The sequence below is a fragment of the Oncorhynchus gorbuscha genome, linkage group LG07 (genome assembly GCF_021184085.1).
Source record: "Oncorhynchus gorbuscha isolate QuinsamMale2020 ecotype Even-year linkage group LG07, OgorEven_v1.0, whole genome shotgun sequence".
In the NCBI taxonomy this organism is placed as follows: domain Eukaryota; kingdom Metazoa; phylum Chordata; class Actinopteri; order Salmoniformes; family Salmonidae; genus Oncorhynchus; species Oncorhynchus gorbuscha.
This window is the reverse complement of record NC_060179.1, coordinates 10,254,389-10,271,705: the sequence shown is the minus strand read 5'-3', so window position 1 is coordinate 10,271,705 and position 17,317 is coordinate 10,254,389. Positions and strand designations below refer to the sequence as shown.

The following is a 17,317-nucleotide window of genomic DNA, read 5'->3' as shown; positions in this document are numbered from 1 at the left end:
TAGCATAGTATAGTATAGTACAGTAGAGCATAGTATAGTATTGTATTGCATAGTACAGTATAGCATAGTATAGTATAGTATAATGTAGTATAGTATAGTATTGTGCTGTATAGTATATTATAGCATAGCATAGCATAGTATAGTATAGTATAGTATAGTATAGCATAGTATAGTATAGTATAGTATAGGATAGGATAGTATAGTATAGTATAGTATAGTATAGCATAGCATAGTATAGTATTGTGCTGTATAGTATATTATAGCATAACATAGTATAGTATAGTATAGTATAGTATAGTATAGTATAGTATAGCATAGTATAGTATAGTATAGTATTGCATAGTACAGTTTAGCATAGTATAGTATAGTATAATGTAGTATAGTATATTATAGTATTGTATAGCATAGCATAGCATATTATAGTATAGTATTACATAGTACAGTATAGCATAGTATAGTATAATGTAGTATAGTATATTATAGTATTGTATAGCATAGCATAGCATAGCATAGTATAGTATTGTATAGTACAGTATAGCATAGTATAGTATAGTATAGCATAGTATAGTATAGTATAGTATAGTATAGGATAGGATAGGATAGGATAGGATAGGATAGGATAAGATAGGATAGGATAATGGGGTGGGGTGGGGTGGCAGGTAGTCTAGTGGTCAGTGCATTGGGCCAGTAACCGAAAGGTAAAAATCTGTCGTTCTGTGCCTGAACAAGGCAACTAACACACTGTTCCCCGGTAAGCCGTCATTGTAAATAAGAATTTGTTCTGAACTGACTTGCCTTGTTAAATAAAGGTTAAATAATTATAAAAAATAAAGATATGTATATATATATATATATATATATATATATATATATATATATATATATATATATATATATATATATATATATATATATATATATATATATATATATATATACATATATATATATAGTATATATATAGTATGGCATGATATGATACGGTATGGTATAGCATGATATGGTATAGTACGGTATAGTATGGTATGTTAGAGTACGGTATGGTATAGTATAGTATATGGTATAGTACTGTATAGTATAGTATAGTATAGTAGGATATGGTATAGTACTGTATAGTATGATATGGTATAGTATGATATGGTCTAGTATAGTATGGTATAACATAGTAAGATATGGCATGGCATAATATGGTGTGGTATAGTATGATGTAGTATGGTATGGTATAGTATGGCATAGTACTGTACAGTATGGTGTAGTATAGCATGGTATGTATAGTATAGTATGGTATAGTATGGTATGATAAAGTAGGATATGGCATGGTATGGTGTGGTATAGCATGATATGGTCTAGTATAGAATGGTATAGTATAGTACTGCACAGTATGGTATAGCATAGTATAGTATGGTATAGTTTGGCATGGTATAGTGTAGTATGATATGGTATGGTGTGGTATAGTATGGTATGGTATAGCATGATAGGGTATAGTTTTAGTATAGTATAGTATTGTATGGTATATATGATATAGTATGGTATAGTATTGTATAGTATTGTATGGTATAGTAAGCTATACACGGCTGCCATCTAGTGGCCAAAATCTAAATTGCACCTGGGCTGGAATAATACAGTATGGCCTTTCTCTTGCATTTCAAAGACGATGGTACAAAAAAAAATGTTTTTCTTTGTATTATCTTTTACCAGATATACTGTGTTATATTCTCCTACATTCACTTCACATTTCTACAAACTTCAAAGTATTTCCTTTCAAATGTTATCCAGAATATGCATATCCTTGCCATGTCATTTTAGGGGAAAATTGAAAAAGTGTATGTGGAGGCGTCACCGTCACCGCCGTAATTATGTTTTTGTTTATTAATTGTCTAATAAATTCAATCAGTCAATCTGTTTAGCCTGCTAGCCCTGAGAACTGCTAGCATTTCCAGTAATACAACATTCTATGTGTCATTAATAAAGACCACAGAGCTTAAAACACCAGAACTGCTAAAGAGGTCATTTGGACTGCTCATGAATTTAAAACAATTATTACTCTGCCATTTTTTAAAGTCATTGACTTTTCTTAAATAAGTCTATGTAACACACTGTCAGTGATAGAATCTTAACATCACAACAGAACTGAAGTTATAACCAGTTTTAGGAGGGCATGTCATTTTTTGGTTTCCCCCCGTTGCTCCTCCTTCTCCCGACAGTAGGACCTGCTCCACTCCTTCTCCCAAAAAAAGGGCCTGCTCCACTCCTTCTCCCAAAAACAGGGCCTGCTCCACTCCTTCTCCCAACAGTAGGACCTGCTTCACTCCTTCTCCCAAAAACAGGGCCTGCTCCACTCCTTCTCCCAACAGTAGGGCCTCTCGTGCTTCTGTCGTTGTTCTAACTCCTCGTATCGTCGCCGTTCCGCTCTCGCTGCCTCCAACTGCTCCCTTGGACGGCGATATTCTCCAGCATGCGTCCAGGGTCCTTCTCCATCCAGGATTTCCTCCCATGTCCATTCCTCCTGGCCACGCTGCTTGGTCCGTTTTTGGTGGGATCTTCTGTCACGCTCGTTGAAATGAGTAGACCAAGGTGCAGCGTGAATAGAGTTCCACATATTTTAATAAACTGAAACTCACCAAAACAAAACAATAAAGTACAAACGAAATGTAAAGCTATTGGTGTGCACATGTAACAGTATAACTTTAGACAGTCCCCTCGCCCATACCCGGGCGTGAACCAGGGACCCTCTGCACACATCAACAACAGTCACCCTCGAAGGGGAACCACTACTTCAAGGTCTCAGAGCAAGTGACGTCACCGATTGAAACGCTATTTAGCGCGCACCACCGCTAACTAAGCTAGCCGTTTCACATCCGTTACCCACACAGGCAACTAAATGTAGACAAGATCCCACAAACACAAATGAGGAAATGTCTACCTAAATATGATTTTGGGTTGAAGATTCTAGGCGAAATGCCAGGGGATTCTAACAAGCTGACCACACCAGAAATCCATGTTATTCAATTATTGCACCCACACTGCTCGCACGCGTCAACGAGCGGCTGCGTTGCCAAGGGCTAAAGTAGAAGTCGTGCCATGGTTATAACCACGTGCCATGGTTATACCCACGTGCCATGGTTATACCCACGTGCCATGGTTATACCCACGTGCCATGGTTATGCCCACGTGCCATGGTTATACCCACGTGCCATGGTTATGCCCACGTGCCATGGTTATACCCACGTGCCATGGTTATACCCACGTGCCATGGTTATGCCCACGTGCCATGGTTATACCCTCGTGCCATGGTTATACCCACGTGCCATGGTTATACCCACGTGCCATGGTTATACCCACGTGCCATGGTTATACCCACGTGGGAAATTGAAAGACAAACTGCTTTGCCGTTGGTGTAGTAATACTATGAAAGTTTAGATGCCAATCACCACATAAATTCAAAGATTAAAAAGCCTGGAAGGAGGAGAGATGACTAGAAATGATTCGGTTGACCGTTTTATGTGTGGATTAATTGTTGAAGTAGAGGGCCTTGTGCATTTCAGGTAAAATAAAAACTAAACGTTTATATCCCTGGACAAATTAGCTAGCAACAGCAAGCTAGCTAAATTGGGCAATTTAGCTAGGAAGTGCAAGCGAACTAGCTTAATAGCCATACATGTTTAATGCTTATCGACCTCTTCCCAAATGAATGTAATTGGTTCAGAGTTTGTTTTGATATTTTAACCTGCACGTAGTGATCGCGTTTGGTGTAGGGGGACAAAATAAATGCATACACGATGACGCACGATGGCTCACAGCCGGTTTGGGTTCCGCGTAATGGTAACACATTTAAATGATATGCCCAAACGCTCCTTGCAAATGCAGAAGGCCTTATAAATCATGAGACATGTTATGTGGTTTTATTTTGAAATAAATGTAGTTTTGATGTCATCTAATTCTGGAATGGAACTCTAGAATGGACGAACGGGTGGAGGGGTCACGAGGAATTAGTATAGGGGTTATCAAACAAAAAACTTTACATTTTTTTTAATGTGGGTTGATGGCTACGGAGAACCACATGGGGAAAAGGAGACCAGTGAATCGTTAGACTCGATGGAGAGATACTATCGCCGTGTGTGGGATTTATTGGATGGGATCTGTTCAATTCAGTTTAAATGGGTTTGCAGGAGGATGAAAATGTTTTGAAGAGGGATTTAAATGGTTTCCTTAAGGACAGGGAAAGAAAGGGAGAGGAAACATTTTAATGGTGTCGGAAGCCCTGAATATGAAAAATTCCTAATGAAGAATAATCAACTTCATTATGAATTAAATAGACAGGGAAGATTTCATTATAGAATTCTTGAGAAACACTCTATCCAAATTGTACCATTACTTTAGGAGATTATTATTATTTTCATAGGGAGTCATAAAGAGTTATAATTCTAAGTTGATTAGTTATTCGAATTGGTTTATTTTTGATTTAACATGTTTTTTTTTAAACGTGTTTGAGAGGGGAAAATGACCAGTTCCCTGAGGTAAGGGTCTTTGGGGTACTTATACAGTGGTACTGTGTTCAGTCTGCTTATAGAAAGGAGAATATATGTTAATCAGGGATGACAGTTACTTACTGGATTGTGATATATGTATTGTTGATTTCATGTTGTGTTTTTGTTTTGATACAAATATCACAAGATTGGGATCCTGGAGAGGGAATTCTGTGATGGGTTAGGGTGCTATCTTCATGATCTGGTAACTCTTCCTAGAGGTCGCCAGTAGAATAAGGGAGTATGGACTAATTTAGAAAACATTTTTATTAGCTAATGATGATAGATAGAGTATAGTGTGTTGTGGGTTAGATGTAATGATTGAGGACTATAGTGTGTTATGGGTTAGATGTAATGATAGAGGAGTATAGTGTGTTATGGGTTAGATGCAATGATAGAGTATAGTGTGTTATGGGTTAGATGCAATGATTGAGGAGTATAGTGTGTTATGGGTTAGATGTAATGATTGAGGAGTATAGTGTGTTATGGGTTAGATGTAATGATTGAGGAGTATAGTGTGTTTTGGGTTAGATGCAATGATTGAGGAGTATAGTGTGTTATGGGTTAGATGTAATGATTGAGGAGTATAGTGTGTTATGGGTTAGATGCAATGATTGAGGAGTATAGTGTGTTATGGGTTAGATGTAATGATTGAGGAGTATAGTGTGTTATGGGTTAGATGCAATGATAGAGGAGTATAGTGTGTTATGGGTTAGATGTAATGATAGAGTATAGTGTGTTATGGGTTAGATGCAATGATTGAGGAGTATAGTGTGTTATGGGTTAGATGCAATGATTGAGGAGTATAGTGTGTTATGGGTTAGATGTAATGATTGAGGAGTATAGTGTGTTATGGGTTAGATGCAATGATTGAGGAGTATCATTCCCAGACACTCTATATTGTTACAGGAGATGAGGGAGAAGAGGGAGGACGGGAATTTAGTTGAATATTACAACTACCTAGATCATGGTGAGAGTAGAAGAGATACCAGTGGCATTTCAGACATTATGGTAAACTTTCAGGACACCTGTGACTCAGAGTTGTGTTAGGTTGGATATTATTCCCAACTCATTCGTTTTTTCTCCCATTTCTAACAGCCGGTGAACATTGGACAGATTACATGCAGGAGGTTTTCTCACGGCAGGAGCTGTAGGGACAGTAACTGATGGAGCTGTAGGGACAGTAACTGAAGGAGCTGTAGGGACAGTAACTGATGGAGCTGTAGGGACAGTAACTGAAGGAGCTATAGGGACAGTAACTGAAGGAGTTGTAGGGACAGTAACTGAAGGAGCTGTAGGGACAGTAACTGAAGGAGCTGTAGGGACAGTAACTGAAGGAGCTGTAGGGACAGTAACTGATGGAGCTGTAGGGACAGTAACTGAAGGAGCTGTAGGGACAGTAACTGAAGGAACTGTAGGGACAGTAACTGAAGGAGCTGTAGGGACAGTAACTGAAGGAGCTGTAGGAACAGTAACTGAAGGAGCTGTAGGGACAGTAACTGAAGGAGCTGTAGGGACAGTAACTGAAGGAGCTGTAGGGACAGTAACTGAACTCATCCATCTGTCTTGTATGGTAGCAACTGGTGTCTGGTTATTTTCAGCCTGGTTATTCCCAAACCATATCCCAATCTGAACCTGAGCCTGGCTTAACCCTGATAGAACAAATACCTAGCTGAACCCATGGCTTCAGGCCCATATTGGGACAGGAGAGTTCCCTGTGAGCTCAGTTTGACGGCCATTTTGGTGTTCCTCACCTGAAAGTCAAGGTTAGGGTTGGGGTAGGTTTATATCTACCTGAACATCAAGGTTAGGGTTGGGGTAGGTAAATATCTACCTGAAAGTCAAGTTTAGGGTTGGAGCAGGTATATATCTACCTGAAAGTCAAGGTTAGGGTTGGGGTAGGTTTATATCTACCTGAACGTCAAGGTTAGTTAGGGTTGGGGTAGGTAAATATCTACCTGAAAGTCAAGTTTAGGGTTGGAGCAGGTATATATCTACCTGAAAGTCAAGGTTAGGGTTGGGGTAGGTTTATATCTACCTGAACGTCAAGGTTAGGGTTGGGGTAGGTGTATATCTACCTGAAAGTCAAGTTTAGGGTTGGGGTAGGTGTAAATTTAACTAAAAGTCAGGGTTAGGGTTGTGGTAGGTGTACATTTACCTGGAAGTCAAGGTTTGGGTTGTGGTAGGTTTATATTTACCTGGAAGTCAGGGTTAGGGTTGGGGTAGGTGTATATTTACCTGGAAGTCAGGGTTAGGGTTGGGGTAGGTGTATATTTACCTGGAAGTCAGGGTTAGGGTTGGGGTAGGTGTATATTTACCTGGAAGTCAGGGTTAGGGTTGGGGTAGGTGTATATTTACCTGGAAGTCAGGGTTAGGGTTGGGGTAGGTGTATATTTACCTGGAAGTCAGGGTTAGGGTTGGGGTAGGTGTATATTTACCTGGAAGTCAGGGTTAGGGTTGGGGTAGGTGTATATTTACCTGGAAGTCAGGGTTAGGGTTGGGGTAGGTGTATATTTACCTGGAAGTCAGGGTTAGGGTTGGGGTAGGTGTATATTTACCTGGAAGTCAGGGTTAGGGTTGGGGTAGGTGTATATTTACCTGGAAGTCAGGGTTAGGGTTGGGGTAGGTGTATATTTACCTGGAAGTCAGGGTTAGGGTTGGGGTAAGGTAGCCAGGCGGAGCGAGAGTTCTCCTGGTACTTGAAGGGGCCACCGAACACACGGGTGATGGCACTGAGGTTGAAGGCACACACCGCAGACGCTGCTATGCTATTCCTGTAGGGGGGAGGAGAGATGCATATAAATATGTATACAGTACCAGTCAAAAGTTTGGACACACCTACTCATTCCAGGGTTTTGCTTTATTTTTTACTATTTTCTACATTGTAGAATAATAGTGAAGAAATCAACTATATTAAATAACACATATGGAATCATCCAGCTTCATGAGGTAGTCAGCTGAAATGCATTTCAATTAACCGGTGTGCATTCTTAAAAGTTAACTTGTGAAATGTATTTCCTTCTTAACGTTTTAAGGCTAGGGGCAGTATTCGGAGGTTTGGATGACTGAGGTGCACAAAGTAAACTGCCTGTTACTCAGGCCCAGAAGCTAGAATATGCAAGTACATGGTAGTGTTGGATAGAAAACACTCTAAAGTTTCTAAAACCATTAAAATAATGTCTGTTAGTATGACAGAACTGATTTGGCAGGCAAAATCCCGAGGACAAATCCATCCAGGAATTTCTTTTTTTTGAGGTCATTGGAATGTCAATTGTTTTCTATGGGAAAGTATAATAATTAGGACCCATACTGCAGTTCCTATGGCTTCCACTAGATGTCAACAGTCTTTAGAAATTGTTTCATGCTTTGTTTTTTGAAAAATGAATAAGTATTCCTATTCTTTCAGAATATCCCTCAGAAGGACTCAAGTCTTTTGACGCGCGTGAATGTGTTTGCGCTCCTCGTTCTTTTTCTCCGGTACTGAACACAGTATATTCCGTCTTACATTTGATAGATTATTTACATATTAGGGTACCTGAGTTTGGATTAGAAACGTTGTTTGAATTGTTTGGACGTAGTTTACAGGTAACTTTTTAGATTCCTTTGTAGGCATGTTGGGCGAGAACAGGTGGATTTCTGAATCAAACACGCCAAATAAACTGACATTTTTGGGATATAAAGAAGGACTTTATCGAACAAAGCGACCATTCATTGTGTAACTGGGACCCGTTGGATTGCAAAAAGATGAAGGTAAGTGATTTATTTTATCGCTATTTTAGATTTTTGTGACACCTGTGCAGGTTATGAATTCATGTTAATGCAGGAGGTGGGTGAGGCACTGTCCTCAGAAAATCAAATGCTATGCTTTCGCCATAAAGCCTATTGTAAATCGGTCAAAGCGGTTCGATTACCAAGATTCTAAACTAAATAATGGTGTATAACACTTGTATTTTGATGAATGTTTTAATTACTTTTGTATTTTGAATTACGCGCACTGCAATTTCACCGGATGTTGTCGAGGTGGGACGCTAGCATCCCAATGATCCGAAAGAAGTTAATGCATTTCAGCCAATCAGTTGTGTTGTGACAAGGTAGGTTTGGTATACAGAAGATGGTCTTTTACCAAATAGGGTTAAATCCATATTATGGCAAGAATAGCTCAAATAAGCAAAGAGAAATGACAGGCCATCATTACTTTAAGACATGAAGGTCAGTCAATACGGAACAATTCAAGAACTTTGAACGTTCCTTCAAGTTCAGTCGCAAAAATCATCAAGCACTATGATGAAACTGGCTCTCATGAGAACCACCACAGGAAAGGAAGACCCAGAGTTACTTCTGCTGCAGAGGATAAGTTCATTAGAGTAACCAGCCTCAGAAATCGGCAATTAACTGCACCTCAGATCTCCACATGTGTGCTTCCCACCATGAAGCACGGAGGAGGAGGTGTGATGGTGTGGGTGTGCTTTTCTGGTGAAACTGTCTTTCATTTACTTAGAGTTCAAGGCACACTTTACCAGCATGGCTACCACAGCATTCTGCAGCGATACGCCATCCCATCTGGTCTGCGCTTAGCGGGACTATCATTTGTTTTTCAACAGGACAATGACCCAACACACCTCCAGACTGTGTAAGGGCTATTTGACCAAGAAGGAGAGTGATTGAGTGCTGCATCAGATGACTTGGCCTCCACAATTACCCAACCTCTACCCAATTGAGATGGTTTGGGATGAGTTGGACTGCAAATTGAAGGAAAAACAGCCAACAAGTACATGATTCCATATGTGTAATTTCATAGTTTTAATGTCTTCACCATTATTATACACTGTAGAAAATAGTAAAATAAAGAAAAACCCTTGAATGAATAGGTGTCTCAAAATGTTTGACTGGTACTGTATATATAGTATATATATATAGAGAGATAGATTAAGAAGCCAACTAAGCAGACACAATGCTAGCTGACTGGTATATACCTTTATATCTGTCCCTACCAGATCGTGTCTGTGGACTCAGATCACACTGTGAGTGATGGATGGTCTAAATTGACTATAAATTGAACACCGGGCTTCAATTAAGAGGTTCTGCCTCTCTGGCCAAGTGTCCAGATCGGGCCTGATGAATAGTTTAGAATTTTCAAACTGTCACTTTAGCAAGAACGTGTCTTCTCTAAGATATGATAAAATAACATGAGAGAAACTAGTCTGAATCAAACTGTCAAACTAAACGTGAGTGAACGATGATAGTATAATATGACTGTTCATTATCAGCTGTACCTGAAGGATACTTCAGTGTTTTGCCCACTTCAAGGTTTATTGACCATAATACGAAAAGCCATGAAGGAACCTCTAGGCAGAGTACACAGTGGAGGCTGGTGGGATGAGCGATGAGAGGACTGGCTCATTGTAAAGGCTGGAATGGAATAAAGGCAACTGCATCAAACATGTGGTTTCCATATACGTTTGATGTGTTTGATACCGTTCCATTCATTCCATTAAAATGAGCCTGTCCTCCTATAGCTCATCCCACCAGCCGCCTCTGGCTGGTATCTCTGACCATTGTCTTGTCCTGCCCATTAAAATGAGCCTGTCCTCCTATATAGCTCATCCCACCAGCCGCCTCTGGCTGGTATCTCTGACCATTGTCTTGTCCTGCCCATTAGAATGAGCCTGTCCTCCTATATAGCTCATCCCACCAGCCGCACCTGGCTGGTATCTCTGACCATTGTCTTGTCCTGCCCATTAGAATGAGCCTGTCATCCTATATAGCTCATCCCACCAGCCGCCTCTGGCTGGTATCTCTGACCATTGTCTTGTCCTGCCCATTAGAATGAGCCTGTCCTCCTATATAGCTCATCCCACCAGCCGCCTCTGGCTGGTATCTCTGACCATTGTCTTGTCCTGCCCATTAAAATGAGCCTGTCCTCCTATAGCTCATCCCACCAGCCGCCTCTGGCTGGTATCTCTGACCATTGTCTTGTCCTGCCCATTAGAATGAGCCTGTCCTCCTATATAGCTCATCCCACCAGCCGCCTCTGGCTGGTATCTCTGACCATTGTCTTGTCCTGCCCATTAGAATGAGCCTGTCCTCCTATATAGCTCATCCCACCAGCCGCCTCTGGCTGGTATCTCTGACCATTGTCTTGTCCTGCCCATTAGAATGAGCCTGTCCTCCTATATAGCTCATCCCACCAGCCGCCTCTGGCTGGTATCTCTGACCATTGTCTTGTCCTGCCCATTAAAATGAGCCTGTCCTCCTATAGCTCATCCCACCAGCCGCCTCTGGCTGGTATCTCTGACCATTGTCTTGTCCTGCCCATTAGAATGAGCCTGTCCTCCTATGTAGCTCATCCCACCAGCCGCCTCTGGCTGGTATCTCTGACCATTTCCTTGTCCTGCCCATTGTGACAGAGTAAGTCTGCACAGGCCCATGTTAGAGAGGGTAAAGTGTGTGTCTGTGTGTGTCTGTGTGTTTCTCTGTATGTCTCGGTCTCTCTGTCTCTCTGTGTTTCTCTGTGTGTCTCTCTGTGTCTCTCTGTTTCTCTGTTTTATGTGTTTCTCTGAGTGTGTCTCTGCATGTGTCTCTGCGTGTCTCTCTGTGTGTCGGTGTGTTTCTATGTGTTTCTCTGAGTGTGTCTCTGCATGTGTCTCTGCATGTGTCTCTGCAAGTGTCTCTGTGTGTCTCTGTTTATCTCTGTGTATCTCTGTGTCTCTCTGTTTCTGTGTGTCTCCGTGTGTCTCTGTTTCTGTGTGTTTCTGTGTGTCTCTGTGTGTCTCTTTTTCTGTGTGTCTGTGTGTTTCTGTGTGTTTCTGTGTGTCTAGAATGTATTTCTTACACGTTAGTAGTAAAGATCCCATAGAGCAGGTCTAATTCTGGCAGGTAGAACGTTCCCTGTAGTTCATTATAGTTGAACGGTATTTCTCCCGGTCGAGAGCAGTTCAACCGAGCCTTCATGAACGTGGTCCAGGTGTCCTCCAATAGGAACCTTCCTCCAATGTCGTTCTTACAGACCCGGGCAGCACGTGAGAAAACAGTCCGACCACAGTCATGTTCCAACGCGTTCTCCCGAAAAAAGAAGTAGGTGAAGTTCCCAATGTCGTAGGAGGAGACAAAGTTAGGCTCTGTTGAAGTAGGAGACAAAGTTAGGCTCTGTTGAAGTAGGAGACAAAGTTAGGCTCTGTTGAAGTAGGAGAGAAAGTTAGGCTCTGTTGAAGTAGGAGACAAAGTTAGGCTCTGTTAGTAGGAGACAAAGTTAGGCTCTGTTGAAGTAGGAAAGAAAGTTAGCCTCTGTTGAAGTAGGAGACAGAGTTAGGCTCTGTTGAAGTAGGAGAGAAAGTTAGGCTCTGTTGAAGTAGGAAACAGAGTTAGGCTCTGTTGAAGTAGGAGAGAAAGTTAGGTTCTGTTGAAGGAGGAGACAAAGTTAGCCTCTGTTGAAGTAGGAGAGAAAGTTAGGTTCTGTTGAAGGAGGAGACAGAGTTAGGCTCTGTTGAAGGAGGAGACAAAGTTAGGCTCTGTTGAAGTAGGAGACAAAGTTAGGCTCTGTTGAAGTAGGAGGCAAAGTTAGGCTTTGTTGAAGTAGGAGAGAAAGTTAGGCTCTGTTGAAGTAGGAGACAAAGTTAGGCTCTGTTGAAGTAGGAGAGAAAGTTAGGCTCTGTTGAATGAGGGGGAAGGGCAAGAGAGAAAACAGAGGAGTTTGAGAGAGAGCAATATAGAGATAGCAAGAGAGAGAGAGCAATAGAGAGATAGCAAAGAGAGAGATAGCAAGAGAAACCGCAAGAGAGAGAGATATAGCGCAAGAGAGAGAGATAGCCAGAGATAGCGAGAGCAAAATCCAGAGAGAGAGAGAGAGAGAGAGAGAGAGAGAGAGAGAGAGAGAGAGAGAGAGAGAGAGAGAGAGAGAGAGAGAGAGAGAGAGAGAGAGAGAGAGAGAGAGAGAGAGAGAATACACTTGAACCCAATGCCCTTCATGGTTGTGAGGTCTGGGGTCCGTTCACCAACCAAGAATTCACAAAATGGGGCAAACACCAGAACAATGTACAATGCAAAACACCAAATATTGCACGCAGAGCACAATTAGGCTGATACCCGCTAATTACCAAAATCCAGAAAAAGCTGTTAAATTCCAAAAAAGGAAGCGATTCCCAAACCTTCCATAACAAAGCCATCACCTACAGAGAGATGAACCTGGACAAGAGTCCCCTAAGCAAGCTGGTCCTGGGGCTCTGTTCACAAACACAAACAGATCCCAATGAGCCCCAAGACAGCAACAAAATTAGACACAAACAAATCATGAGAAAATAAAAAGATAATTACTTAACAATTTGGAATGAATTTACAAAAAAAACAGAGTAAACTAGAATGTTATTTGGTCCTAACAGATAATAAATAGTGGCAGAATACCTGACCACTGTGACTGACCCAAACTTAAGGAAAGCTTTGACTATGTACAGACTCAGTGAGCATAGACTTGCTGTTGAGAAAGGCTGTCGTAGGCAGACATGGCTCTCAAGAGAAGACAGGCTATGTGCTCACTGCCCACAAAATTGGGTGGAAACTGAGCTGCACTTCCTAACCTCCTGCCCAATATATGACCATATTAGAGACACATATTTCCCTCAGGTTACACAGACAAACCCAATTTTGAAAACAAACCCAGTTTTGAAAAACTCCCATATCTACTGGGTGAAATACCACAGTGTGCCATCACAGCAGCAAGATCTATGACCTGTTGCCTCAAGAAAAGGGCAACCAGTGAAGAACAAACACCATTGTAAATACAACCCATATTTATTCAAATGTATTTAGGGGTCCATAGGATCTTGATGTAGAGCTGTGAGGTAAAGGTGATTAGGGGAAATAAATGATGGCATTCTTATTAAAGACTTTTGTGTTCCAATAGTGAAACCTATAATTCATCCTGGGAAGCCTACAGATTCAGATGAGGAATCACCAAAGCAGTGGTGTAGTGCCGTAAATCTGCTGACCTCCCACGTCCGCTCATTGCTGTGTGTTCATTTTTATGTGTGACATTATTGGACCTTAACCACATGCATTATCCTCCTTGACAGTGATTTAATCCACTTTTAAATTAAACATTTTTTTTTGTTGTTGCTCTTTCAAACGGTCTTCTCCTCCTCAGCTTTGCACAGCATCACTGGAGAAGAGAGAGAGAGAGAGAGAGAGAGAGAGAGAGAGAGAGAGAGAGAGAGAGAGAGAGAGAGAGAGAGAGAGAGAGAGAGAGAAAAAAAATCTATTTGACATAAAATGAGTTGCTGAACCCTTTTCTCAAAGGTTGCTGCAACACGTGGAGCCTTTATATATATATATATTTTTTTTTTATGGTTGTATTTTATTGGTTTAAAGCGAATCAGATCCCTGGTTGACAAGAGATTGACTCTTTTAGAGTGAGAGAATGACTCTTTTAGAGGGAGAGAATGACTCTTTTAGAGTGAGAGAATGACTCTTTTAGAGTGAGAGAATCTCTTTTTAGAGGGAGAGAATGACTCTTTTAGAGTGAGAGAATGACTCTTTTAGAGGGAGAGAATGACTCTTTTAGAGTGAGAGAATGACTCTTTTAGAGGGAGAGAATGACTCTTTTAGAGGAGAGAATGACTCTTTTAGAGGGAGAGAATGACTCTTTTAGAGGGAGAGAATGACTCTTTTAGAGGGAGAGAATGACTCTTTTAGAGGGAGAGAATGACTCTTTTAGAGGGAGAGAATGACTCTTTTAGAGTGTGAGAATGACTCTTTTAGAGGAGAGAATGACTCTTTTAGAATGAGAGAATGACTCTTTTAGAGGGAGAGAATGACTCTTTTAGAGGGAGAGAATGACTCTTTTAGAGGGAGAGAATGACTCTTTTAGAGTGAGAGAATGACTCTTTTAGAGTGAGAGAATCTCTTTTTAGAGGGAGAGAATGACTCTTTTAGAGTGAGAGAATGACTCTTTTAGAGGGAGAGAATGACTCTTTTAGAGTGAGAGAATGACTCTTTTAGAGGGAGAAATGACTCTTTTAGAGGGAGAGAATGACTCTTTTAGAAGAGAATGACTCTTTTAGAGGGAGAGAATGACTCTTTTAGAGGGAGAGAATGACTCTTTTAGAGGGAGAGAATGACTCTTTTAGAGGGAGAGAATGACTCTTTTAGAGGGAGAGAATGACTCTTTTAGAGGGAGAGAATGACTCTTTTAGAGGGAGAGAATGACTCTTTTAGAGTGTGAGAATGACTCTTTTTAGAGGGAGAGAATGACTCTTTTAGAATGAGAGAATGACTCTTTTAGAGGGAGAGAATGACTCTTTTAGAGGGAGAGAATGACTCTTTTAGAGGGAGAGAATGACTCTTTTAGAGTGAGAGAATGACTCTTTTAGAGGGAGAGAATGACTCTTTTAGAGGGAGAGAATGACTCTTTTAGAGGAAGAATGACTCTTTTAGAGTGAGAGAATGACTCTTTTAGAGGGAGAGAATGACTCTTTTAGAGGGAGAGAATGACTCTTTTAGAGGGAGAGAATTACTCTTAGAATGAGAGAATGACTCTTTTTAGAGGGAGAGAATGACTCTTTTAGAGTGAGAGAATGACTCTTTTAGAGTAAGAGAATGACTCTTTTAGAGGGAGAGAATGACTCTTTTAGAGGGAGAGAATGACTCTTTTAGAGGGAGAGAATGACTCTTTTAGAGGAGAAATGACTCTTTTAGAGGGAGAGAATGACTCTTTTAGAGGGAGAGAATGACAGGGAGAGAATGACTCTTTTAGAGGGAGAGAATGACTCTTTTAGAGTGAGAGAATGACTCTTTTAGAGGGAGAGAATGACTCTTTTAGAGGGAGAGAATGACTCTTTTAGAGGGAGAGAATTACTCTTAGAATGAGAGAATGACTCTTTTAGAGTGTGAGAATGACTCTTTTAGAGTGTGAGAATGACTCTTTTAGAGTGTGAGAATGACTCTTTTTAGAGGGAGAGAATGACTCTTTTAGAATGAGAGAATGACTCTTTTAGAGGGAGAGAATGACTCTTTTAGAGGGAGAGAATGACTCTTTTAGAGGGAGAGAATGACTCTTTTAGAGTGAGAGAATGACTCTTTTAGAGGGAGAGAATGACTCTTTTAGAGGGAGAGAATGACTCTTTTAGAGGGAGAGAATTACTCTTAGAATGAGAGAATGACTCTTTTAGAGTGTGAGAATGACTCTTTTAGAGTGTGAGAATGACTCTTTTAGAGGGAGAGGAGAGAATGACTCTTTTAGAATGAGAGAATGACTCTTTTAGAATGCGAGAATGACTCTTTTAGAGTGAGAGAATGACTCTTTTAGAGGGAGAGAATGACTCTTTTAGAGGGAGAGAATGACTCTTTTAGAGGGAGAGAATGACTCTTTTAGAGGGAGAGAATGACTCTTTTAGAATGCGAGAATGACTCTTTTAGAGTGAGAGAATGACTCTTTTAGAGGGAGAGAATGACTCTTTTAGAGGGAGAGAATGACTCTTTTAGAGGGAGAGAATGACTCTTTTATAGGGAGAGAATGACTCTTTTAGAGGGAGAGAATGAGTGAAGCAGCGTATTCAGTCAGCAGCCTTGTTCCAGGGGGGCTGTGCTTCTTGAACTGGAACACACTGAGCTCTTCAGGCCGACAAGCTGATTTCATTGTTTTACTACCAGATGAAAATGTCACTTTGATGTCTTTCGACAAGGAAAGAGACAAACATGTCAATAAAGAACGAGAAAGATTTTGTGACATATTTTTTTGTTTTGTTTAAAGAAGTTAAATACTTTGAGCCCTTGTTGTCTTGAAAGGAATGAAAACAAAACAATGTGCGTTTATGGTCTTGTCATCAGTGAACTGTGTGACAGTGACAGACACCACAAGTTAACTCCTTCAACACCTTTTCTACATCTCTATACTACTACTGCTTATCCCCCTACCCTTCACTTCCTCCCAGTACCCCGGCCTACCATTCAGCCATTTGGAGTTGTCCTAAAAGCATTGTATAATGACACCCCACAATCCCCTACTCCCCTTTCCTTTACCCAGTACCCCGGCCTACCATTCAGCCATTTGGAGTTGTCCTAAAAGCATTGTATAATGACACCCCACAATCCCCTACTCCCCTTTCCTTTACCCAGTACCCGGCCTACCATTCAGCCATTTGGAGTTGTACTGTGCGGTGCGTTGAGGAGGCAGCCCCCCCAGACTGCGGTAGATAGCTGGGTCTCTGCCAGAGAAGTCCATGGCGGTAGCAGCATACAGATCTCCACTGGACGTGATCAGAGCTGTGGAGTTATGGAGAGGGTTGTAGGGACAACGGGCCATCCCACTGATCTGGTCATGGATCTCTGTCAGGTTGGTCAGCTAGAGGGGGCGGGGCAGGAGGGGGCGGGGCAGGAGGGAGAGGGACAGGTGAGGGGGGGAGACAAAGGTGGGGGAGATGAGGGGGGAGAGGGGGACAGAGGTGGAGGAGATGACGGTGGGGGAGAGGGGGACAGAGGTGGAGGAGATGAGGTGGGGGAGAGGGGGACAGAGGTGGAGGAGATGAGGGTGGGGGAGAGGGGGACAGAGGTGGAGGAGATGAGGTGGGGGAGAGGGGGACAGACGTGGAGGAGATGAGGGTGGGGGAGAGGGGGACAGAGGTGGAGGAGATGAGGGTGGGGGAGAGGGGACGGAGGTGGTGCAGATAAGGTGGGGTCTCCATTACTGTCAGTTGCAGCAGAACGATCACACAATGAGACAAGGCTAAACATTGAGCACTTGGGATGTTGCTTGGACGAGGGAGATCTTTGGGAGTTTGACTTGAATAACTGATCATGATAAT

The 17,317-nt window shown here is 41.6% G+C and overlaps 1 protein-coding gene across 6 annotated transcripts in view; it reads right to left on the bottom strand.

Annotated features, from left to right (window-relative positions):
• The window catches only part of LOC124039466 (semaphorin-5A-like), a 327,706-nt gene that overhangs the window by 160,227 nt on the left and 150,162 nt on the right, over nt 1-17,317 (bottom strand). For all 6 annotated transcript variants that reach the window (XM_046355461.1, XM_046355465.1, XM_046355462.1 and 3 more), the window contains 3 exons: nt 16,644-16,857; nt 11,359-11,644; nt 7,165-7,300 (listed from right to left, as the gene is read on the bottom strand). In XM_046355461.1, coding sequence (XP_046211417.1) covers nt 7,165-7,300; nt 11,359-11,644; nt 16,644-16,857 — 636 coding nt within the window. The remainder of the gene's footprint in view (nt 1-7,164; nt 7,301-11,358; nt 11,645-16,643; nt 16,858-17,317) is intronic.